General features: G+C 43.0%; 1 protein-coding gene across 2 annotated transcripts in view; it reads left to right on the forward strand.

Moving 5' to 3' along the window:
• Positions 1–27,095, forward strand: part of EIF2AK4 (eukaryotic translation initiation factor 2 alpha kinase 4) — a 546,008-nt gene that overhangs the window by 311,347 nt on the left and 207,566 nt on the right. For both annotated transcript variants that reach the window (XM_029600187.1, XM_029600189.1), the window contains exon 22: positions 11,898–11,973. In XM_029600187.1, coding sequence (XP_029456047.1) covers positions 11,898–11,973 — 76 coding nt within the window. The remainder of the gene's footprint in view (positions 1–11,897; positions 11,974–27,095) is intronic.

Raw genomic sequence — 27,095 nt, forward strand, 5'->3', positions numbered from 1 at the left:
TCAGGACAAAAAAAAAAAAGAAAAGAAATCATATAAGCTTTACATTTTAGTCTTCAATATTGAGAGGATCCAAAACACTACTTTAGGAAATTTCAAACTTTAAACATAGGAATAGCTATTAACAGTTAGGTGCAGTAGCACTTTATACAATAAAAGGATCCTTTTCTTATCAAGTTATTTCGGTTAAAGGAGTTTCCACAGAGTTAGGCAGAGGAATTTTCCCTACAAGAAACTGGGAGAACTGAGAGGGGTCAAAAAAAATATAGGAAACATTCTGGTACTTTACCAGACATTTACACGGGAATTTCAAAATAAAGAGCCCCCCAATCTGCTGTACTCCTGTTCGCAATAATAGGAACTGTTTACGCCTCTTTTGTGTCTGACGTGCTACATCAGGAAACATATTTATTTTACATCGCATAAAGAGTTCCAATCTGTGCCTGAAGAATAATTTCAACAGCCAATCTCTATCAAGTTCCAAGACCAGGGTTACGATCAAAGTAGCAGGTACTGCTATATCCGTATCTGAAGATTCAATAATAGCTGTTAAGTCCAGTAAGTCAACCTTGGATTTAAATGTCTGACAATTTTCCACATTCCTCTCTTGTATGATAGTAGCATTAACAGCTTAAATTTCCTGAACATTTTTGCCCAAGGTTTGAAGACTCTCAGAATGCTCAGAGAAAATACGTTGATGGTCTTAAGCCATAGAGTCAACCTTATGGGATACGGCCTCAGTCCTGTGCGAATACTCAGATACTGGCTGATACAAATTGTCCATCAAATCCCATAGAGAATAGAGTGTCACAGCAGCTGGTTTTGATGGAACTATAAAGCCCCATAAAACATAGAACTCACCATCTATGTGGGCTTGAATTGATGTTAGAGACCTCATCACTACCAGTCAGGCTGAAAGAACCCACCTGCAAAGAAGAAGAAACCTCTTCTGAAGCGATAATGGAGCTGGTCGCTCCTTCTGTAGCAACTCCTGTAGTGAGCTCATCACCTAGCGGGGTTATCCGTGGTTGGATAAAGGAGTCCGGTTGGCTAAGTGTAACAGCCCCAGGAGAAAGAGGAGTTTCTCGCTCCTCTACTCCAATGGGGCTCGATGTCCGCATTATTAGAGCAGCCGACACAAGCTCTGGTATAGCACGCTGATCCAAAGGAAGAGAGGTAACAGAGGGAAAAACCCTTATCCTTCCTTTGCGTTTAGGAGGCATTCTGAGACAAAATGTATGAGGAAACCAAGGAACAGCAAGGGAGCGTGTTTAATTATACCACCATCTTAATTCCGCCCCTCTGCTTGCTCAGCTTTATAGTCCCTTCCTCTTGAAGATACTCGTTGCTTGTCCTATGGTCTCTTGAATTCAGATACTGTTCTCATCTCCACAGGGAAGCTGTTCCATTCCTCATTCACCCTTTCTGTAAATAAATATTTCCTTTGATTTCTCCTGAATCTACTCTCTTTTACCCACCTTCTATTACTCCTTGTTCCAGAGTCTTCTTTCTGTTGAAAGGGCCCTGCTCCTGTGCAGTTATTCCTTAGAAGTATTTAATTCCTTTTGTCCAGGGTATACATGCTTAGATCTTTATTCTGTTTCCATATGCTTTATAATGAAGATTAACTATTTTAGTAGCTGCCCTCTGGACTGAGCCAATACACCCAAGCATTATTCTGGCTTTTGCTGTCAACTTGGCTATCTTAAGATCATCAGATTCGATCACCCCCAGATCCCCTATAATGTACTGCTCCCTTGAGTTTTTGAAAACCAAATGCATAACCCTGTATTTTTTAGCATTAAATCTTAGCTGCCGGATTCTAGATCATTCATCATTGGATCTCATGTTTTCCACACCTTCCAGCGTGTATACTTTGTTGTAGATTTTGATATCATTTGCAAAAAGACAAACCTTTTCCAATAGCTTTTCTGCAGTATCACCTACAAAAATGTTAAGTTAAATCAGACCAAGGACCAAGTCATGTGGCACATCACTGCTAACATCCTTGCTTCAGAGTGAATTCCATTTAACATTATCTGTTGTCGCCTCTCACCTGTTTCTAACCCAGTCACTTTAGGAGCTATACCTAGGGGGCGCTCAGTTTGTTTATAAGTCACTTATGTGTAACTGTGTCAAAGGCCTTGCTGAAATCCAAGTACACAACTAGATCTGGTGCTTTCCCCAATCTACCTGTCTGATCACCCAGGCAAAGGAATTAGATTAGTCAGAAGGAGGGGTTAAGGGGTGCGCTAAAGAGCTCATCCAGAATGGTTGCATAAATTTTCCTGTGCAAAAAACACCTAAAATTTAGTCTCTCAAACCTTCAAATCAGTTTTCTTTTTGGATCATTGGCTCAGAAGAGGTTCCCCAATTACCCCAGCTGTTAAAAATTCTTTCAGCTGCTAAATTGAAAGCGCAGAATGTTGTTGAAGGCAAATATTCTCTACTTTGTTCCAGACCTTGTGAAAACAACAACCCAAAATTATGGCCTGCTATATCCATCCAGAAAATGTTTATAACTGCAAAGAAAGAACAGCAATCTATTAGAATCTCAGGAATAATTGGTTACCGTGGGTTCTGGTAGAAACGACCTGAGACCCAGAGACGTCCAATTTCCCCAATTGTGCCGAATGCAGGGTATCCACCCCCACTCCCACAGAGAAGTCAGATGTCCAGAAATAAATGGATTACAGTGGGCTCTGATAGAACAAGATCTGTGACCCAGAGACATCCAATTTCCCCAACTGCAGATCCAGGACATTTGCTTCCACTTGTGCAGCATGCAGGGTATCCACCTCCACTCCCACAAAGGAGTCAGACATCCAGGAAAACATGGATTAAAGTGGACTCTGGTGGAATAAGGTCTGCAATGAAGAGATTCTCTTCCTGATTATAGCTTTACATAATGTCTTTTCTGTATTGAAAAATGATGAAGCTCCAGCAATAGAAAATGAACTGATATATGAAAGGGAAAAAGTCGCCCAATTCACCCAGGTACCATAAAAGAAAGCTTCTTGTGAGAGACTCAGTCATCAGAGGAACTAACTTGGGAATTCATTTTGATGGGGACACAACATGCCTTCCAGGATCCTTGGCGAGCAGAAATGCAAACCAGGTTTTCATTGCAATTATAAAAGAAAGTAGGGACTTATAATATCAGTGTTGCTATCCATCTAGAGACCAATGACCTTGGTAGAAATGGTATCCAAGCAGTACAGAAAGATTACCAAAATCTAGGGAAGATTAGACACATGGCAAAGACTATTGCCTTTTCTGAAGTATTACCTGTTCATGGAAAGGGAAAGGAAAGTCTAATCCATACCTATAACTAGCAATTGTACCCGTTCTACGTCCGGGCGGCAGCATTTTTATTGGCACATATGCTCTTGTATAGAAGCGTTAGCTGAAAAGGAAAAACTAAATTGTTTTCACCCAGGGCAAAGGACGTGGATGCACATTTGCTAAAGCCAGGGCTGGCAAAGTTTATTTACCAAGCTGTCTCTCACACTCCCCCACACCCCCTCTCCTCTCTCACACACACATTCTCTCTCACCGGCATCCCCTTCCCCCTCATATAGGCTCCCTCTCTCTGAAACCCACACTCAAGCATCCCCCCACCCACCCCCTCTTACCTCCCATGCTCTCTCTCACACCCTCCCCACTCTCCTCTTACCAACCGTGCTCTCTCACCGGCATCCCCCCCATGCTCTCTCTCACACCCTCCTGCTCTCTCTCACCCTCCCCTCCCCGACACACATTCTCACCGGCATGCAGCAGGACCCGCGCCGTTCGAGGCGAAGATGAAGGCCCGGCGCACCGTTTGCGGCACATGGGGGCCTTCCATTTTCGCCTTGAGCAGAAAATAGCAACAGAGACCCCGGCATGCTGCGAATGGAGCGCGTCCCATGGCACATGCTCTGTTCGCGGCGAAGATGAAGGCCCGGGCGCACCGATCGTGGCACACGGGGGCTTTCCCTTTTTGCCACGATTGGTGCGCCCGGGCCTTCATCTTCGCCGCGAACAGAGCATGTGCCATGGGACGCGCTCCATTCGCGGCATGCCAGGGTCTCCTCTGCTATTTTCTGCCTGTCCCGCGAAGACCGCTGTCCTTCCGGTTTTGAATAGTCTTCCGGCAAGGGAGGAAATCTGCGGGAAGGAGGAATTCTGCGCAAAATCTGCATTCCGCAGTAGCGCTGAATTCCCCCAGGATTACCTCTTGTAGCTGGTGTTGTGACATGGCTGCTGTATGGCGTGTTTGAGCCTCCAAGGCAGCCAGGGAGCTGCCTGCGCCATCTATTGGCGGGCTGGGGAACACGAGCGAGCCCTGACGGACACACTACCAAGTCCGATATATTATGGATTTCAGTACATGGCTCAAAACATGATGTAAAGAAGGTGGTTTTGGATACATTGGAGGATAGGCAGTGTTTGGAGCAGTAAAAGGCTATATGATAAGAATGGCTTACATTTGTCTGTATACATAAAATTAGTCTATATAACAAGTGAAATCACAATATACCGAAAACAAAAATACTACATAAATACATTTATTATAATTGTTATATCATAGGTGCTAATGACTCATATACAATATACATCTTCATTTCAACAGACTTATACAGTAATCATTTATATCCAATATCATATATCAAACACTTTAAGAAAACTATCCAACAATATCATAACCACATATAACCCTTAAATCCTACCCCAGAATCATTCACCACTCAAGCAACTCACACACACACTCACCATACAAAACCCCTCCAAAATACTCTAAATATTGTAGTGATCCAAATGTGAACTACTGTATATAGAAAAGAGCAATACTACTTCAAATTATGAAAAAGTCTTCTCCATGTAGGCAAGTATATTCACACCAAAATTCAAATGAATCTTCCATCTTGAAGCACTAAACAACTTCCACTTCAGCAGAAATCAACGCTGAAGAAATACCAAAACTGAAACGATGCCTTCATACTGGAAGAACTCCATTTCTTCTCACTGCCAAGACTCCATTTCTTCACACTACCAGAACTCCAACAAGGGACCCTCGTTTTGTTCTGCCGAGCTACATAAGAGAGAGTGCCACCTGCAGTCCCTCTGTATCAGCCTGTATCCAAGCCCGTGAAACTAAACTTCAAGCAAGGGTGACCGATCCCTCCCAACTAACCAGAGGTCTAGGTTGCCCGAAACCAACGAAACATACACCGGTAAGCCAATGGCCCTGCTATTTAAAATAGAAAAATCCAATCATTCCTTCAAAATACTAAATGCTCCACAGACTGTCTTTCGGAATCAGAATGGGGTAGGCCTCTGGAATGATCTGGCATCCATAGAGACAATCACCCAAGTCAGGGGGTCCAACTCCACCCCTTTCTCCAGGTTGCAACGCAACAGCCACCAAGAGAGACTGCGTCTGGGTTCCTGAAGAAGAGGCAACGGAATATGGAGCATGCTGAAAAGGTCTCTTGCGCAAAAGCCTAAGGCACCAGCTCTAATGTGAACACCATGGAGCCCAGGATTTGTAGATAATCCCAGGCTGTTGGCACCGTCAAGCGAAGAAGGCCTTTCACCTGAGTCTGTAACTTCTGCACTCTGTCGCCAAGAAGACCTTGCCCTTTTGCGTGTCAAACCGCGCACCTAGGTACACCAGGCATTGAGTGGGCACCAACTGGCTCTTCTGCAGATTGATTACCCAACCAAGAGACTGTAGGGTGGTCATCACTCTCTGGAGAGATCTCTTGCAGTCCTCCAGAGACTTCGCCCGGATGAGCCATTCATCCAAATATGGATGCACCAAGATCCCTCCTTTACGCAGAGCTGCTGCTACTACTACCATCACCTTGGTGAACGTGCGAGGAGCCCAAACAGAAGAGCCCGAAACTGAAAATGTCGACCCAGCACCTTGAACCTCAGGAATCTTTGATGGTCCTGCCGGATTGGAATGTGCAGATAAGCCTCTGTTAGATCTAAGGACGTGAGGAACTCTCCTTTGCGTACAGCCACAAGCACTTTTCTGAGCGTTTCCATGCAGAACTTGGGATCTCGTAGGCACCGGTTCACCTTCTGCAAGTCGAGGATAGGACAAAAGGACCCTTCCTTCTTGGGAACCAGGAAGTACACAGAGTACCACCCCTGGCCCTGCTCCGCTGGAGGGACTGCACAAATGGCATTGAGATCGCGTAACCTCTGGAGAGTTGCCCACATGGCCTCTCAACCTGCCGCAAGAAATCACACGAGCCTCTACAGAGGCGTCCTGAACTGGAAACAAGATATCTAGAGCGTAACCATGCCAGACTACCTTCAAGATTCACCTGTCCGAGGTAATCTTCTCCCACTCCTCGTAGAAGCTGGATAGTCTGCCTCCTATTTATTTATTTTATTTTAAGTTTCTACATGGGAGTGGGGGCCCCTGGCCTCTTTGGGGAGGCTTAGAGCTTCCTGATCCCTGACCTGTACCATCTCTGGGAATCCGACATCCTCCACGAAACGACTGCAGATGTCCAGAGCCTTGCCTGGACCCAGGGGGAGGAACAGGTTTACCAGAATGAAAACGCCGAGAATTCCTAAAAACATGGTTTAATGGAACACTGTCAACATGGATTTACCCAAGGGAAGTCTTGCCTAACAAATCTGCTTCATTTTTTTGAAGGAGTTAATAAACATGTGGATAAAGGTGAACAGGTAGATGTAGTGTATTTGGATTTTCAGAAGGCATTTGACAAAGTCCCTCATGAGAGGCTTCTAAGAAAACTAAAAAGGCATGGGATAGGAGGCGATGTCCTTTCATGGATTACAAACTGGTTAAAAGACAGGAAACAGAGAGTATGATTAAATGGTCAATTTTCTCAGTGGAAAAGGGTAGACAGTGGAGTGCCTCAGGGATCTGTATTTGGACCGGTGCTTTTCAATATATTCACAGATTTTTCAATCTGTACTTGGACTGGTGATAACGAGCGAGGTTATCAAATCTGTGGACAATACAAAATTATTCAGAGTAATTAAATCACAAGCGGATTGTGATACTTTACAGGAGGACCTTGCAAGACTGGAAGATTTGGCATTCAAATGGCAGATGAAATAAAGTGCAAGGTGTTGCATATAGGGAAAAATAACCCTTGCTGTAGTTATACAATGTTAGGTTCCATATTAGGAGCCATCACCCAGGAAAAAGATCTAGGCATCATAGTGCATAATACTTTAAAATCGTCGGCTCAGTGTGCTGCAGCAGTCAAAAAAGCAAACAATGTTAGGAATTATTAGGAAGGGAATGGTTAATAAAATGGAAAATGTCATAATGCCTCTATATCGCTCCATGGTGAGACCACACCTTGAATACTGTGTATAATTCTGGTCAACACATCTCAAAAAAGATATAGTTGCGATGGAGAAGGTACAAAGAAGGGCAACCAAAATGATAAAGGGGATGGAACAGCTCCCCTATGAGGAAAGGCTGAAGAGGTTAGGGCTGTTCAGCTTGGAGAAGCGATGGTTGAGGGGGGATATGATAGAGGTGTTTAAGATCATGAGAGGTCTTGAACAAATAGATGTGAATCGGTTATTTACACTTTCTGATAATAGGAGGACTATGGGGCATTCCATGAAGTTAGCAAGTAGCACATTTAAGACTAATCAGAGAAAATTCTTTTTCACTCAACGCACATTTAAGCTCTGGAATTTATTGCCAGAGGATGTGTTTAGTGCAGTTAGTGTAGCTGGGTTCAAAAAAGGTTTGGATAAGTTCTTGAAGAAGTCCATTAACAGCTATTAATCAAGTTTACTTAGAGAATAGCCACTGCTATTAATTGCATCAGTAGCATGGGATCTTCTTAGTGTTTGGGTAATTTCCAGGTTCTTGTGGCCTGGTTCGGCCTCTGTTGGAAACAGGATGCTGGGCTTGATGGACCCTTGGTCTGACCCAGCATGGCAATTTCTTATGTTCTTATGTTATGTTCTTATGAAGGAAAAACCTTATTCGGTTCTTATGAAGGAAATACCTTATTCGGCTTCCTATTTTCCAGCAAACCTATTGCTCTTAGTTTCCCCCAATAGCTTCACCAACTGGTCTAAATCCTCCCCAAACAGGAGTTTACCCTTGAAGGGGAGTTTACAGAGCTGCGCCTTAGAGGACAAGTCTGCCGACCAGTTCCATAACCATAAAAGCCTGCAAGCCGCCACAGAGGAAACCATACTACACGCAGAGGTGTGAACCAAATCATAGCATCAGCCACATAAGCCACTCCCGCCTGAAGGCAAGCCACTTGCAAGGGCAAAAGGTTGCCTGCTGCTACCGCCTCCGCAACCTTCTGGACCCAACACAGATAGGCACTCTTCATCATGCTGGTACACATTGCCGCGCGAAAACCTCAAATGCTTCAGCTGAATTTCCGGTTTGCGGTCCTGCATGTCTTTCAAAGCAGCCGCCCCAGCCACCGGGATTGTTGTCTTCTTGGTGACCGCCGAAAGAGCCGAATCCACCTGCGACACTTTCAGAAGGTCCCAGGTCTCCAGAGAGAGGGAGTAAATTTTTGCCATCACTCGGCCTACCTTCAAGCTGGAGTCAGGAGAGTCCCACGCCCTTGTCACGCCTTCCTGATCTTCTTGGGTAGAGGAAAGGCAGTTGTCTATCCTCGCAGACCATCGAGCTCGGATTGACCCCCTCACTATCCGACTCTTCCTGGGAGACCTTAATCCCCAACTCTTCTAAAACTTGGGGAATCAATGGGCGCAGCTCCTCCAGCTTGAATGGCTGGACAACTCAAGGGTCCATCCCCCTTTGGGATTGGGAATCCATCCAAGGCCGGGTCATCCATTTCGGTATCTCCCAGGTCTGGGGAGGGATCAGATCCCGGGACCGTCTCCTGCATGTCTGGGGGGCCCCCATTGCGTCCCCACTGGAGGCCGGGTCACCCCGTGCCTGACGGAGGCCCAGGAGGCCATAGGGGGTCCTGAGGATCCTGAGAAGAACATTTGGACCCCAAAGTGGAAGTGTCTGCCGACTGCTCCACTGTCTTTTTAATTTCTGATCTTTGATTGGCCAAAAAGGCCTGATGAAGAAGCAGCACAAATTCAGGAGAAAAGTTCATAGGCTGCTCCCCCACCCCCTGTGGGGGCTCGGACTGTTTCTAGCAAGGTTCGCAGGTGTGCAAACCAGCTCCTTAGGGGAAATGGAGGATGGGGAATTCCCCCGGCACCACGAGGTCAGAATCCTTGACTTCCGAGGTAGAGGCAGGAGGCCTAGCCTAACTGAGCGTCCCCCTCCATAGGGGCCATCCTCTCCCGACCTGCAGTTAACACAGAGAGAGTGAGAATCTAACCTGCCCCCTGCCGCGCCACGTGTGCAGCAGGTGGCCATCTTGGATTGTGACGAAAACGGCATCCGCCAAAAAGGAGCCGCACTCTGCCATCTGTCAGTGGACCAAAAATGCCTGCGACCAAGGCACTAGGGCCCCGCAGCTGCCTGCCTCGAAAGCGTCACTCACACCACAGTATGTAAGAAAGAAACAGCAAGTGCCTCAAAAGAGTTGAGGGAGCCTCCTCCCTTCAGCAAACGATTGTGTCTGATGTCGCTCCAGCCTGGAGCCCCGGGCTGCCGACCCTCATGCCCCAGACACTGACCAGTCTCCTCCTCAGTCCACAGTACCCACTGTCCCGGCTGGGCCCAACTAAGACCAGAGGCCTACCTGAGGAACTTCTTAGGTTCTGATGAAATCACTTTTTTTTTTTTTTTAAATAAAAACTTTAGCCAACCTTAGCAGGACCGGAGGCTGAGGGAACCAGAAGCCTCTGGTTATCAGGCCCTCCGGCAGGGTGCACTTAAAATGCTGTTAGGGGTATCTAACCCCATCGGACGCCCGGCTCCACTGGAGGGATGGCCCGCAATGGTGCCTAACACCTCGGGGAGCAAAATCTTAGCTCAGCTAATCTAAACTAACTACACTTTTTAAAAAAATTTTTTTAACTAAACCCTAGACTGCAGGATTGCATCTCTACCAGCTGCTGGAGTCAGAGAGATACTGAGGGAATGCAGGTGGCACTTTCTCATATGTAGCAGTGTCCAACGTTTTTGACTCCATCTGCTTTTAGGGATATACAACCCACTGGTCTGGAATGATCAGAGTATGTACAGGAATTTGAATTTCTCACTTAAAATCATTTTCCCTGCCATGGACAGATGTAAGCTAAACTATAAAGGCTTTATTATAAAGCCGTTTACTATTCCATACATGGCCCTATATATACAAAACCACCTTTTTATACCAGATTTTGAGCCATGTATTGAAGTTGTCTGTATGGCAACAGGTTTTGCCATGTGTCCAATTTGCTTCCCCAGATTCTGGAAATTTCTCTGTACTGTTTCTAGCAAGGTGATTGGCCCTCAGGTGGATGATGATACTGATTTTAGAGTCCTTGTTTGAATTGCATTGAATATCTGGTTTGTACTTCTATCAGCTGAAGATCCTGGAAGGCATTTAACTATACCACAAGGATCTTTCTGTTTTGACTTTTGATTGTATATTGGGTTTTTCTGTGCATTGGGTATCTTTTTTCCTTTCAGATTCCATTCTTGGAACATCTTCATTTTACAATACAGAAAAGGGCATTATGTACCATTATCATTTGAGAGAGTGGATGTCTGTGTCACAGATCTTGTTCTTCCAGAGCCACTGTAATCTATTTATTCCTGGGTTTCTGGATGCTCTGCGGAATTGAAAGTGGACATCTGGGCTGCACAACTGGGGAGAGGTGGGTGTGTCTGGGTAAAAAGTCTTATATCCTACCAGATCCCACTATGAATCACTTATTCATGGGTTTCTGAATATTCTATTGAATTGGGGGGGGGGGTAGGTTTTCTGAATGCTGTAAAGTGTTGGAGGTTTTTTTTGATGGTTGTTAATTCCTTCTTAGTCTTTCTATTTGTAGCTAATTCTAATTTGAGTTGTCAACTCCTTTTTCATTGACGAGAGCTGCAAACAAATGAGGCAAGCTCTAAGCATTCAGATGCTTTGCCTTAAGACAAAGGCAGTTACTACATTGAATTATACTCATTTTGTTAATTTGTTCTGATATGGAACACCTTAAATATGATAGATTTACACAGTACCTTGTTAGCAATTATTGCAATTAGGTACCCTAGCAAGACCATGTTAACCCATGATGGGTGGGTAGAGGGATAAAGCTTTTAACAGTTGAGATTATCAGTATACACAACATTTCCTTGACATGCACTTATTGGGAGCTTTTCTATTCTAATGTGTAACAATCAATATTCCAGTATGTGCTTAAAGACTTGTAACAACACGCTAGTCTTATAGCTTTTGATTTGCTACACTCATCCCCTCCCTACAGACGAGGCTGTACAAACTTCGGGGGCTTTTCCCTCTGCTTTTCTTTTTTTTATTAGGCCACAACACAGCTCCCACTTCCTGCTGTTGCTCAAGAGGGATACCTACTGACTTGTTTAGTAGCACATGTGTGCCAGGTTCTTGAAAGAATTTCACTCCGTGCCGTTTGTCCAGAGTGTTTCACTACAATAATTGGGATAAATGAAAGAGAAAGGGGAAGAGCCCTGAGTGCTGTAACTGAAAGGCTTATGGAACTGTAACCATAGTCTAGGCAGTTTTCAATTTTACTTACAGATTTTTTTTTTTTTTTTAAATTTTCTGTTCAAATTGGATTGACACTTCTGAACCCTTTCTGCCAGGTCTCAGAGAAATTATTTATTTTTGTTAAAACTCTGAAGAAGCAAAAATCTTGGTTTAACATAAAGGTGGTTTTATAACTATACTAACATTACTACTCAAGTTTCTAATTGTCCCATCAGCAAGCTCTATAGAGAATATTGCAGCCTTCCCTTGTTGGAGTCTTCTGTTGAGATTATCTTTTTGTTTTAGGGTAATTATGCAACCCATGGAGCTAGGATCCAACAGCATGTATCAGAGACTGTATGCCGCATCTTTAAAAGACATGGTAGGTTTATTCTGAGGGTTGCCATAAATTCTGTCTGTCTTGAGGTAGTTGAGAATATTCAGTGAATTGCTACAGATTCATCTTGAAGACATTGGCACAAGTTACATTCCCAGCAGGAATAAAAGAATAAGATTTGGTCATCAATTACTTTAGATGAAAAAATGTTAGCAATTCAAATGGTTTATGATCCCCTGAGGAAAGACACTCCTACTAAACAGGTAAAAATTAAGGCTCATTTTCCAAGTATCAGATTCTGTATAGCCACAATAGAATAAACTGAATGAAAAAGAAAAAAATTAGAGAGTAAGACCAGTAAAACTAGCACAATATAAAAAACCAAGGCAAGTAAAACCAGAAAAATATTTTAAAAAATCATGGATAAAGGTTGATGTAGTGTATTTGGATTTTTAGAAGGCATATGAGAAACTCCTCAGGAAATTAAAAAGTCATGGGATAGGAGGTGGATAGGTAACTGGTTAAAAGATAGCAAACAAAGAATAGGACTAAATGGTCAATTTTCCTAACAAAGAGATAAATGGAGTGCCTCAGAAATCTCTACAGGGACCAGTTTTTAACTTAATCTAGAAAAAGGAGTAATGAGCAAAACAATCAGATTTTCATAAGACAGAAAAATATTTAAAGTAGTTAGAACACAAGCAGATTTGAGCTACTGCAGAAGGACCTTGCCAGGCTGGGGAAATGATGAAATTTAATGTGGAGAAATACATAGTGATGCACAAGGAAGATAACCTTCAAACATCTCTGTACAGCTGTAAGTACACAGGTATATGTAGTATTTTATAATCTGTGTATATAGGTCCATGCAGATTATAAAATATTGCGCATCTCTACACACACACCCCCCTCCCCCAACATACATGTGTAAGTTTCAGTATACGTAAATATCCATGCGTTCAGGAAGTGTTGTAGATATGCACCTTTCTGGTTTTGTTGGGTCTAGCACATTCCAAGATGGCCACCTCCCCGGCAAGACACCAGGGACGTGGCCAAGCTGGCATTCCTGGTGGTAAGGAAGGAAGCCCTCCTGTTTGTCATTCACTGGCTCTGGCAGAACAACCTCAAAATACCGCAGGCCTAGCAGGGCTTTCAAAACTGGTTTAATCATGGAACCTCCTACCCCCATGAGGTAAGCATATTGTGGGAAATAGGAAAGTAGTTTGAGGTGGGGGTGAGGGTAGGGGAAGTTTGGAGGCATAGGAATGGGGAGGGGAGGGGAGTGGTCGATGGATTGGATAGGCTTTGTGGCTTGAGGTAGGGCAAAAGCCAATTGACATATATTGACTGAAAATCAAATGTATATAACTTTATTGGCATAACAATTGTATATGTGTTGCTAAAGTATTATACTGAAAGAGTAAAATAAAAGGGTAGGAAAAGAAGGGACAAAATGGTCATTAGTAAAGATGCAGATAAGGGAATGGTGAATAAAACGGAAAATGTCATAATGCCTCTGTATCGCTCCATGGTGAGACCGCACCTTGAATACTGTGTACAATTCTGGTCGCCACATCTTAAAAAAGATATAGTTGCGATGGAGAAGGTACAGAGAAGGGCAAGCAAAATGATAAGGGGAATCGAACAGCTCCCCTATGAGGAAAGACTAAAGAGGTTAGGGCTGTTCAGCTTGGAGAAGAGACGGCTGAGGGGGGGATATGATAGAGGTGTTTAAAATCACGAGAAGTGTAGAACAGGTAGATGTGAATCAGTTATTTACTCTTTCAGATAATAGAAAGACTAGGGGGCACTCCATGAAGTTAGCATGGGGCACATTTAAAACTAATCAGAGAAAGTTCTTTTTCACTCAACGCACAATTAAACTCTGGAATTTGTTGCCAGAGGATGTGGTTAGAGCAGTTAGTGTAGCTGTGTTTAAAAAAGGATTGGATAAATTCTTGGAGGAGAAGTCCATTACCTGCTATTAATTAAGTTGACTTAGAAAATAGCCACTGCTATTACCAGCAAAAGTAACATGGAATAGACTTAGTTTTTGGGTACTTGCCAGGTTCTTATGGCCTGGATTGGCCACTGTTGGAAACAGGATGCTGGGATTGATGGACCCTTGGTCTGACCCAGTATGGCATGTTCTTATGTACAGTACCAAGAATATGTTTCTGATTTTGATGCTGGCCAGCCTTCTGAAAGGGAATTTGTTCTTTCACTGACATAGTAGAGGAACAAATTGCCTGCTGAAAAGGAAGGGGACAGCCTAGCCAGAGGAGTCTTTTCTGGTTGTGGTTCCCAGTGAGGTGGGGGGTGTCTTTGGTGTTAGTTTAATTAAAGCAGGGAAGACCTCGGATCCTCCCTGGTTTCTGCATTAGGAGGGTAGAAAAGGAAATTTGCTGGCTTGGCCACCCTACCTCACCGAAGTACTGTGTTGAAGGACTTGCTGACTGGGGTGCTCTGCTCTTTACCATGGGGTTTAGCTCCTGCCTTTGTGTAGGCACTACATTTCCTGTGATAAAAGGAGTAATGCTAGGCTGCCCCAGCTAATTGAGATATAACCCTGCAATTTGCATGTGCCTACTCTAAGCTTGCTGCGGGTTTTTTGGCACTAAAGCCCTTTTTACATACCAGGACAATGTTAGCCCTGAAAAATCCACATTAAAACACGAGTAAAAGCCCATGGTAGGCTTAGCGCTGCTTATTATATCAGCACCATAGTGTATTTAGAGGCCTGCTAGGGTAATGCATAATGAAAGCAGTGGGCTTGATTAGTAATATAGAGAGAGTGGAAAAGAGAGATCCACAATAAAAAAAACAAAACAATGGAGGCTTTCAGTTAAGGGTACTAGCAGCAGAGATACTAAGTGCAAAAATTATTAGGAGAAATAGGACTGATTTTAAAATACCTTTTGCTCCCTTTATGTATTATAGCTGAGTAATAAGTCTTCATGGAAAATAGAGCCTGCTTGAATGCTGAACTTCTGCAAAGAACAATTTGAATAGCTCTCTTATTTAAAAAGTAATTAAAAGGAAAAAAATGAGTGATCAGGATGCTCAGTGCTTTGAGTCCATGAGATATATGTTTGCTACAATTAAAAGGTCCTTTGTCATACAGTATGGTAAACTAGAGACTCTGCCTTATCAATACTAAAAAGGCAAAAGCGTAAATGTGAAGGCTTTTATTTGCACAAGTCATAAGGATTCCTGGTTTGCGGCATTTTTTGGAAATCTCTTAATTGTACCTTTGCTTACAACCTCATATGTTTTGCAAAGGAATTACGCGTGTAAATTAACATACTATCATGGTCATTTTCAAAAGTCATTTATTTTTATTTATTTATTTTTTATTTTGTATGCTTTTATATACCGACATTTGGCGCATGCCTTCACTCCGGTTTACAGGTATAACAACAGTTTACATGAACAGTTAAACGATTTACATTAATAACTATCAGGCCGATTCAGTAAGGAGCGCTAGGAAGAGCTGCGTTAGTGCCGGGCGCACCCGCGGTTGCCGCACGCACAGTCCGGCTCACCTACCGCTCGATACTGTATGTAAATAGCTTGCAAATGCAAGCTGCGTCCAAGAAGTGTCCGTGAAGCGTTAGGCCCGCGCAACCCATTTTACTGTATAGAGCGCTATACAGTATCCTGGGTGCGCTGGCCTAACGCTTCACGGACACGCTGGTATCTGTCATTTCAAATGACATTTGAAATGACAGGTACCAGGAAGTGGACGGTTCTCCTACGCTCGGGATTGCCAGTCCTCTCTAGGAGAACCGTCCACTTCGCTGCTACTTTTTTTTTTCGCTTTTTAGCGCTTTTTTTTCGCTTTTTCGCTTTTTCGCTTTTTTCCGCTTTCGTTGCTTCGGGAGGAGGGGAGAGGACTGGGGCTGCCCCGGAGACCAGCACCCATGGACGCGGCCAGGGCAGGTGAGCGGGGGCTGGGGGAAATTTTGCCGCCTACCCTTACCCCTGCCTCTAACGCAGGGGTAAGGGTAGGCGGTAAGTTAGCAGGTTAAACACGTGGCAAAACAGCAGATTAAAAAAGCGATAGTCGGGGCGCGCGTTACTGTATGGGAGGGAATAGCTAATTTGATCGTTTACATCTAATATACATGCTGGAGCCGGAAGGGGTTACCCGGTGATTTAAAGAGGTGGTAAGAATGGGTTAAAGGGGATAGTGTATCGCGGGTTGGACTAACACGGCCGAAAAGTGAGTAGAAAGCGGGTTAGGAGCAGGGTAACCGCGGCCGCACTTTACTGTATTGACCTGTATGGGAGAATGGTTTAGAAACTGTAACAGCTAAGTTTTAGAGGTTTAACAGTGAAGTACTGCATCACACTGAATATATTTTACAAGTGAAAAACTACTGGTTACAAAGAGAACAACTGATTACAACTCGTTACAATGATAAGTATATAGGGTAGGTAGAGTTATAAGATAAAAAAGTGTTTAACGATTATTTTTTATTGAGTAGGCCAGGGTAACATTGAATTGTTTACCCTATTCCATCTTTTATATGCATAAAGTGTTCTGTGGGTAAATATTATGGGACTATTCAAAGGCATATATTGTAGCAATTTTCAAAAGCCCACTTATGGATAAAGCACATTTAAACATGTAAAACCAAGTTTTAAGCATGTAAATGCTTTTGAAAATCTAGAACAGGAGTGCTCAAACTAGTCCTCAGGCCTCCTCCCTCTCCCCAAGCCATTCGGGTTTTCAGGATATCCCTAATGAATATGCATGAGAAATTGTTGCATACATTGGCGGTAGTGCATGCAAAAAAATTGCATATGAGAGAGATCCTGAAAACCCAACTGGCTGGGGGGCTCAAAGGGCCGATTTGGACACCCCTGATCTAGAAAACCTGCTAAGGGGAAAGGAGGAAAATTAGAAAACATAAAGCAGCACTTGTTCTTAAACAGTGTGGGATTTAAAAAAATATATATCTGCAAAGAAAAGTAATGCTGCAGATCACCGCCCCCTAGTATAAATGCACAGGATGAAATGGAGGACTCGCTTGGGACAAGGGTAACCTCTACTCTGTTATCAAATAATGATGCTCCAGTAACTAAAAGGAACCTTGCTGCTTTGATCCAAGAGATCAAATTAACGTGCTTGGATATAACAGGTACAATCAAAATCTTTAAAAAGTTATTACAGATATTAAAATGAGGATTGAACAGAATGAAATTAAAATAGGAAAACAGAGAGAAAATACAGCCTGCTTCTATAAGAAAATCAAATACTTATTAAAAAGATAAGCAAGAAGATATGGAAAACAGACAATGTATTTTAGAATATTTGGGGTAATGGAAAAGGAGGCTTAAGAAGACAGATTGTACAGGAGATATATAATCTGATAATGGGGCAGGAACAGCAGTCAGTAGTCAGACTCGAGAGGGCAAATAGAATAAACAGGCATAAAGGCAGCAGTGCTACAAAAGCAAGAATAGCATATTTCGTCTTATTTTGGCCAAAAAAATGTCAAAATTAAGGGGCAAGGATTATATACTATACAAATGGGAGCAAATCAAAAAATTCCCTGATTTAGATAAAAAAAAACATCAGCTAAGAGAAGTTAAGTCCCTCATAATATGGCTGCAACAGATAAATGTCATTTACAGATGGGATTTTCTCTCTGTACTGTTCCTCACCTATGACACCAGAAGACTTCATTTAAGGGTGTATAGTAGTGCTTGAACCCACTGAAGGAGTTAAGGGAAGACAAAGGAGTTGATGGAGAAGAAGAAGGAATTTTTGACTCACGAATGTGGAAAGAATCCTGCAGTAAACGTAAGCGACTAACAGCAGAAGGAGACTATAAGAACAAGGGAGAGAAAAAAAAGGAATCATTAAGGGATATAGCAGATGTAGGGATGATCAAGTAACTCTTTTTGATCCAGGGCCCTTTTTGGAAAAGTTGATTTCACAGTTGCTGAATGGGACTGAGGATTAACTCTGAATCACTGGAACAAAAGTAAAGACTTGCAACTTTTGGTAGCTCTGGTTGTTTTACGTTCATGGAATTGTTATTGAAGAGTTCACTCTAATACTATTTCTTGTTTTACTGAATCTCTGTGTAAGGTTTCTTTTTGTTGAATTTTTCCTTTTGCTGAAATGTTACATGTCACACACTTTGAGCTCTTATGGTGGAAAAGTGTGACTAAAAATAAATTAAGATAATGAAGATGAGGCTGGGTTCAGTAGTCCCTTTAAATTTTAAAGGCTATATGTGCAAAAATGTTATTTCTATAGTTTGTTTTTATAAGTTGACTTCAAATGTATATGCTACAAGCCAGTATCATGGAAATATCGGGATTTATCATGCATATTATGTTTTGCTGTGTGCCCGGGATTCACGACCTGTGTGCTTGTGCATAGTTAGAAGGAACAATGGATAGGAGGTAGAAAACTGGATTTTATGCTTTTTGATAATTCTGCTTTCTTTCTTCTCAGATTCCCTCCTATCCTCTCTCTTCTGTTTGGTACTTCTCCTGTTGATATCTATGGGTGTTAAGCTTTGGTAGAGGTAAGTTAAATAGGATAGTAAATAACATGGTTTCCAGTGAAAAGAGTCGAAGTTTTTTTTTCTGAAAGTAGAAATTCTTCAGTGGGTTTAAGCAAAGCGAGATTGGCCATCAGTGAACATTCAACATCCAAGATGTGAAGTGAGGTTCCACAGATTTTGGGGGTGGACTAAGTGATCATCTTCTTGCATCAGTAGGAATGGATCTAACCCTAGATGCACTGGAGAACTCACAGAAATTCACAAGAAATACCTACCATGTGGGCATGGTCATGAAGGTGCTTCTGAATCGTCCTTGGAATCAAGGGAAGCGGTGAGAAGAAATACATCCTGAGTGAGTTGGAATTCACTGGGAAGGATGGAGCAGAATTGATAAAATTTTGGTTGTGTTTCATGGCAAACAGATTGATTGAGGTACAACCCCACAATTTGAACAGATGGACTGCAACAGACTGATTGAGCGAAAACTCATGATTTAATGAAACACAGTCAACATGGATTTACCCAAGGGAAGTCTTGTCTAACAAATCTGCTTCATTTTTTTGAAGGGGTTAATAAACGTGGATAAAGGTGAACCGGTAGATGTAGTGTATTTGGATTTTCAGAAGGCGTTTGACAAAGTCCCTCATGAGAGGCTTCTGTGAAAACTAAAGAGTCATGGGATAGGGGGTGATGTCCTTTCGTGGATTACAAACTGGTTAAAAGACAGGAAACAGAGAGTAGGATTAAATGGTCAGTTTTCTCAGTGGAAAGGGGTAAACAGTGGAGTGCCTCAGGGATCTGTACTTGCACCGGTACTTTTCAATATATATATAAATGATCTGGAAAGGAATACGACGAGTGAGGTTATCAAATTTGCGGATGATACAAAATTATTCAGAGTAGTTAAATCACAAGCAGACTGTGATACATTACTGGAGGACCTTGTGAGACTGGAAGATTGGGCATCCAAATGGCAGATGAATTTTAATGTGGACAAGTGCAAGGTGTTGCATATAGGGAAAAATAACCCTTGCTGTAGTTACACGATGTTAGGTTCCATATTAGGAGCTACCACCCAGGAAAAAGATCTAGGCATCATAGTGGATAATACTTTAAAATCGTCGGCTCAGTGTGCTGCAGCAGTCAAAAAAGTAAACAGAATGTTAGGAATTATTAGGAAGGGAATGGTTAATAGAACGGAAAATGTCATAATGCCTCTATATTGCTCCATGGTGAGATCGCACCTTGAATACTGTGTACAATTCTGGTCGCTGCATCTCAAAAAAGATATAGTTGTGATGGAGAAGGTACAGAGAAGGGCAACCAAAATGATAAAGGGGATGGAACAGCTCCCCTATGAGGAAAGGCTGAAGAGGTTAGGGCTGTTCAGCTTGGAGAAGAGACGGCTGAGGGGGATATGATAGAGGTCTTTAAGATCATGAGAGGTCTTGAACGAGTAGATGTGACTCGGTTATTTACACTTTCGAATAATAGAAGGACTAGGGGGCATTCCATGAAGTTAGCAAGTAGCACATTTAAGACTAATCAGAGAAAATTCTTTTTCACTCAACGCACAATAAAGCTCTGGAATTTGTTGCCAGAGGATGTGGTTAGTGCAGTTAGTGTAGCTGGGTTAAAAAAAAGTTTGGATATGTTCTTGGAGGAGAAGTCCATTAACGGCTATTAATCAAGTTTAGTTAGGGAATAGCCACTGCTATTAATTGCATCAGTAGCATGGGATCTTCTTAGTTTGGGTAATTGCCAGGTTCTTGTGGCCTGGTTTGGCTTCTGTTGGAAATAGGTTGCTGGACTTGATGAACCCTTGGTCTGACCCAGCATGGCAATTTCTTATGTTCTTATGTACTATGTTGAGATGGTCTGCCAAGGTATTGGAGAATCCCCAGTAGGTTCATTGCCTGAATGGTAGTATGATGGGCTATTGCCCACTTCCAGATTTGTCTGGTCTCTTGACAGAGTCCATGAACTAGTTCTTCCCTGTTTGTTGATATAGGTGACTTGATTGTAAGTTTGAATCAAGATGCTCTGTTCTTAGAGTGAAGACTATCAAAGTGTTCTTCAATGCACGCAATTCAAGGAGGCTGATATACGAATGGCATTTCTAGAGGGACCGGATACCCTATGTCCTGCAGGACTGGATATGTATGCTGCATCCCAGGGTCGAGGCATCCTTTGCTAGTGTAGTTTGGTGGGAAAGATGTCGGAGAAGCACACCCTCTTGAAAGACCTGCAGCTGCAGCCCATAGCGGAGTTCCTGTTTCATTGCTGTCAAGAGGAGGATCAGAGAGTCTAATGGTTGAGTTAGTTGATTCTACTGACTGTTCAGACTCCATGTAAACAGTGAATATGCAGATGGGCACTAAATGCAATATGGCTGCCATATGGCCCAGGACAGTTTGCACTCGTGAAGCCATGATCTGAGTCTGCAAGTGAAGACACTATATTAATTGTCAAACATTTGCTGCCCAGTCGGCAGACAGGCAGGAACACCCTCTTATAAGACAGAGTCTATGCAGGTGACTATGAACTGAAGGCACTGTGTTGGAACCAGATGGGACTTTTCAAAGCTGATGAGGAAGCCAAGACTTTGCAGAACTTGAATGGTGGGTGTGAAGATTTTTCATCACAGAATCCCATGTTGGACTTGTGATCAGCCAGTCATTCAAATATGGAAAGACTGAATCCCCTGACAATGCAGGTAACCTGCTACCATTAACAGGCACTTAGTGAAGGCACTCGGGGCAGCCAAGAGGCCAAAGGACAGCACCTTACATAGTAACATAACAATGATAAAGACTAAATGGTCCAACCAGTCTGCCCAGCAAGTGGCTTATGGTAGTAACTGCCTCATTGTACAGTATAGTCCTATGTGTTCTGTTAATGGTAGTAACTGCTACACCATGTAGTTCACCCCCATATGTTCCATAAAGGGTAATAACTACTGCTCTGTGCAGGATACTCTTGTGCATATTGTATTGGTAGTAAGTTGTATCCACTTTGAAACAAAAGTAGTGCCAACAGGCGGGATGGATCGGGACATGAACGTATGCATCCTTCATATCCAATAAACACATCCATTCTCCCTGCAAAATAAATGGATGATCATTTGCAAAGAGTTTATCTTGAATTTCTATCAGTGTAGGAATTTGTTGAAGTTTTAAATCCTGTATTGGATGTAAATCTCCTGACTTTTTGGGGATAAGGAAGGGAATGGAAGTAAAATCCCTGATCCAGTTGTGATGTTGGGATTGAGTCTATCGACTTTTGTTGGAGTTGGGCCTGGACCTCCTCTCAATGCTATGAAAACTGGGAGAGATCCAGGAGGAGGGAACCCCTCTGTCGGAAGGGAGGGAGTCAAGAGAAATGTTAAATAGTAATCAAACTACATGATCCTGAGGATCCAGGAATCCATGGTATTTTGATGCCACATTGATAGAAAACCCTGGCTCCTGCCACCCATGAGGTTGGGGCTGGTCTTTGCTTCTAGGATCAAAAACTCTTGCCCCATTCCAAGTGATAAATTTGTTCAGTCTGGGCCTCCTGTAGTACTACTTTAGATATGCCAGTCATTCTAAGTTTAAATGTATGGCCAATGGTAACTGCTAATAATATTTCCTTTGTTTTTATTAACTTTGTATAGTGATATTGAATCCCCCCCATTTATGAGGACTTGAGTAGAATTAATTGATTAGATGTATATTTAATTTTTTCATTTCCTCTTTTTTTCTGTTTCTTATTTCCTTTTCAATTCTGGATTTCTGTTTCAAGATTTACTCTTGACTTTTGTAATTGAAATTTATAAATAAAAAAAAAACCCAGCTTGGCCCCAATTTAGGCTGAGGTGTGGTCTAATGGGCAGCTGTTGCTGTTGAGACTGCTGTAGCAGCAGAGGTGGGAGGCAGTACTGGTGACAGGAACGGAAGGAATTTCTCTGATAGAACGTCCTTCGGTTGGATTAGGAGGAGGATGAGATAAGGATGGTTGCTCTGATACCATAGATAAGGACTGGACAGCCACATTTTGGTTCTTGATTTTGGGAGACCATTTCCTGCAGCTTCTACCCAAATAGGTTGTCACGCGAGCAGGACAGATCAGCGAGCTTCTCATGGACGTCCTCTCATATGCTATTGGCTTGAAGCCACACCATACATCTTGCTCCTATCGAGGCTGCAGATATATGTGTAATAATATCAAATGACTCATACACACTACAGAGAAGGTGTTGGACCTCTTCCTCTAGATCGTGGCATTGCGGCGGGGCACAAGGTTAGCCAACCTCAGTGCAGAAGAAAGGTTTTTGTTTCTGTACGCATGAAAAACTGATGGTGAACAATTCGGGCCACAAGCATGGATCCTTGGAACACCTTCTTGCCAAATGAGTCCAGGAGCCTGTGCTTCTTTCCAGTAGATAAATTGGAGTGAAGTCTCGTTGTGGCTCTTTTGAGTGCTGACTCAACCATGACAGACTGGTGGGGTAACTGCCCTACATAATCCGGTGATTTTTGCTTTTGGGATGTAAATAAGGCAGTCATTGTTGGACATTGACTGGACATTGTTGGACATTGTTGGACATTGTTGGACATTGTACTAAAAATCACTATTAATAAAAGTAGGATGACAGAGAAAAACAGAGTAAAATAAAGAAGTTAGAGCTCTAGATTTCCAGAAGGCCCAGAGTCTGTTGCAATCTCTAAGAAAAAATCTTTTATACAAGAGGTATGTTAAATGTCCTAATAGAAAGGAAAGTAGAAGCGATCCTTTGGAGAACCAATTAGAAATTTTATAAACAGGATAAAAAGGCTGGTAAGTTATTGGCCCATATACTGAAATCCATTGAAATAAGTATATAAAAGAACTAGAATTGGATGATGGCAAAACTACCAAAGGCTTAAACTGAACAGGGAGGCTTTTGTGTCATTACCAGAAACTGTATTCTCAGGAAGCGGTTAGCCTGGGATTTCAGTTAGAACAGCTTTTGGATAAGATTACACTTGCATCTCTGAATGAGGAAGATTACTTGAAAGAGAAATAATGCAATTTGATATTGAAAATGCAGTCAAGACCCTAACTATTGGAAAATGCTCTGGAGAAGATTTGTTAAAACTTAACTATTAAAGAAAACATTTTTCCATCTATTGATCCCAAAATTGGCTGAGATATTCAACAGAATATTAAAGGGTGAAACCTTGCCTAAATCTAAGATGGTGGCTTCTTTTTTGGTAATTCCTAGGGAAGGGAAAAATCCAAACTCGAGTGAAATCCTAGAGACCTAATTCACTATTAAATTGTGATAAGATTTTTGTTAAAATCTTAGAGGTGAATTTTAAGAGTTACTCTCATAAAAGCATCCATTTATGCGAGTATATGGGCCAATTGTGCACAACTCGTATTTTAAAAGTGGCAAAATATGCATGTATATGTGTGTGTGCGAGCAACAGAATGCCCAGAAAAAGGGACATGACTAAACATACGCGTGTAATGACGTATTTTAAAAGTGTCCTATGCACCAACTTTTGCGTGTTTACGCATACTGCCGCAATAGAGATTCTTGAAGAGTGACTTGGCATTTTTGAGGCTACCTTTTCCCACTGAGTGGAAGCAGAAACTACCCAGTGGGTGGCAGGGAGGACACCAGCTGCGGACTGGGACCAATTGGTGGATACTGGGAAACCTTTGCCTTGTATATAAGACAGGGTCACACGGGGGAGTTCCAAGGAGAGTACCAGGGATATGCAGGAGCAATCGACTGGTGGTTAGAGGAACATATCGGAGGAAGCAGGGATGTAAATGGCGTGGAGGGGGAGTGTCTGGAACATATTGGGGTGGGTGAGACTTTCATTTCAATATGACCCTAATCACTATATGGAAACTCAGGGCTATAAGGCTGAGGAGGAGGTATCGCCCAGGCACAAGGTCTGCAGAGCAAGGACACATTTTTTAGATCTGTCAGAGGAGAAAGTCATACACAGGTTCAGATTTAATAAGGAAACTAACCCATATCTATGCCAGCAGTTAGAGCAGGACCTACAGCCCACCAGCCAGAGGGACCATACCTTGTCAGCACGTCAGGCTCACCACTGCCCTTCCTTTTTAGCAATCGGCACTTTCCAAACTCCTCTTGGGGTCACAATTGGCATCAGCCAGTCTGCAACCTCCATGTGCATCGATAAGGTCCTGGCTGCCTTGCTAAGAACACACCTTTATATATCCTTTCTTCAGAGAAGACAGCATCAAGAACATATCAGGACTTTTTTCTATCAAATGGCATGCTTTCCTTCTGTCTTGGGGGCTCTTGATTGCACACACATCCCTATAAGAGCACAAGGAGAAGAAGAGGCCACCTTCCACAATCGCAAGGGCTTCCACTTCCTCAATATGCAGGAGGTCTGAGACAAGGGTCTCATCCTGGATTTCATGCCCAAGTTTCCTGGATACACTCATGATGCCTACTTTCTATTACAGTAGAATAATACAGAGGGTAATCTTTTTAAATATAACTCCCTATAGCTCTATCATTAACTCTACCACACAAATAGAGAGACAACAAATTCACAATATGTGTAATATTTATTGAACTCACTCTCATATATTAAAGGACCAAAATCACCTCTATTTCTACATCAATTTACAGCTGAAAAATCAGAAAGAATTCTTATTAATTTGTCCACTGATAATGACCTCATATAGGCATTTTTACGGAGCCTTTTTTTGAATGAGTGTGCTGATTAGCAAGTAGTATATCTCGCACTGACACGGTCCGTGTTTCGGTTTTCCACCTTCTTCATGGGGCCATGATATTTGTTGCTCAGTAACGTATTCCGTGTTCTGGTAAATCCATCTCTTCAACCAGATTTACCAGATTTACCAGAATTTACCAGATTTACCAGATTTACCAGAACACGGAATACGTTACTGAGCAACAAATATCATGGCCCCATGAAGAAGGTGGAAAACCGAAACACGGACCGTGTCAGTGCGAGATATACTACTTGCTAATCAGCACACTCATTCAAAAAAAGGCTCCGTAAAAATGCCTATATGAGGTCATTATCAGTGGACAAATTAATAAGAATTCTTTCTGATTTTTCAGCTGTAAATTGATGTAGAAATAGAGGTGATTTTGGTCCTTTAATATATGAGATTGCTCATTGACTGAACCCGCCAAAGAAAAAATTAGAGAACTTCTGTCATCTGTAATATTTATTGAATACATGTTCACCTATATAAACACTTTAAAAACTAAACTAGCACACACACACATTCATACATTCCAATTAAAACAGATGTCCGTACAATATTTTAATCCAAATAGAATATATAATCTTTTCAATGTGATAATACTTTCTTAAAAAATGAAACCAAATTTTTTACAAACATTTCTTTTAAGTTCACAGTCATTTATTTATTTATTTTAATTTATTGTTTTTATATACCGACATTCGATTGAGATATCACATCGGTTCACATGTAACTAAAACAAATAAGGCATGACTTGCTTATTTTACATTATAACATGGTAACTGTTTGTAACATGGTAACAGGAAGGGAAGAACAAGAGACTATATACATGGTATTTGAAGAGAACGAACAATAAGCTGAACATGTGGCTAACTAGCAGGTCGATACAGTAAGGCCGCGGTAAAAACAGTGCGGCAGTGTCAGGCGCACCCTTCCTCCCCGCACGCACAGTTCTCTAGACCTAGCGCCTGATACTGTCTTCTAATCGCATGCAAATGCATGCCGCGGCTGTAAAGCGTTAGGGAAGGGTTATGCCCGCGCAACCCATTTTACTGTATAGGCGCTTAATACAGCGCCTATACAGTAACCTGGGTGCGCTGGTACCTGTCATTTCAAATGACATTTGAAATGACAGGCACCAGGAAGTGTAAAAAGTGTAAAAAAAACAAAAAACCAAAAACCTGTGTGTTATATAAAAAATAAAAAAATTTTTTAAATACCTGTCGGAGGGCCGTGGGTCCAGGCGGCGGCGAGAAGCAAAAAAAGCGGCATCCGGGATCCGGGGGCAGCGGGATCCGGGGCGGCAGCAGGATCCGGGAGCGGCGGGTAGGTAGCAGCGGCAGCAGGGGGGGAGTGGCAGCGGGATCCGGGGGGTCCGGCAGCGGCAGCAGGATCCAGGGGCGGCAGCAGCGAGAAGCAAAAAAAGCGGCATCCGGGATCCGGGGGCAGCAGCGGCAGCGGGATCCGGGGGCAGCAGCGGCAGCGGGGGGGCAGCGGGATCCGGGGGCGGCAGCGAGATCCGGGGGGCGAGTAGGAGGCGGAGTGTTCGATCGGGCGGGCAGGTAGGTGGCAAAAAAAGAAAAGATGGCCGCCTGCACGGGGAAAGCGTGCAATTGGCCGCTGAAGACGTGACGTCACGACGTTTGGCGGCCAATTGCACGCTTCCCCCCGTGCAGGCGGCCATCTTTTCTTTTTTTGCCACCTACCTGCCCGCCCGATCGAACACGCCGCCTCCTACTCGCCCCCCGGATCTCGCTGCCGCCCCCGGATCCCGCTGCCCCCCCGCTGCTGCTGCTGCCCCCGGATCCCGCTGCCCCCCCCGCTGCCGCTGCTGCCCCCGGATCCCGGATGCCGCTTTTTTTGCTTCTCGCTGCTGCCGCCCCT

This window comes from Rhinatrema bivittatum, chromosome 4, assembly GCF_901001135.1.
Source record: "Rhinatrema bivittatum chromosome 4, aRhiBiv1.1, whole genome shotgun sequence".
Classification (NCBI taxonomy): Eukaryota; Metazoa; Chordata; class Amphibia; order Gymnophiona; family Rhinatrematidae; genus Rhinatrema; species Rhinatrema bivittatum.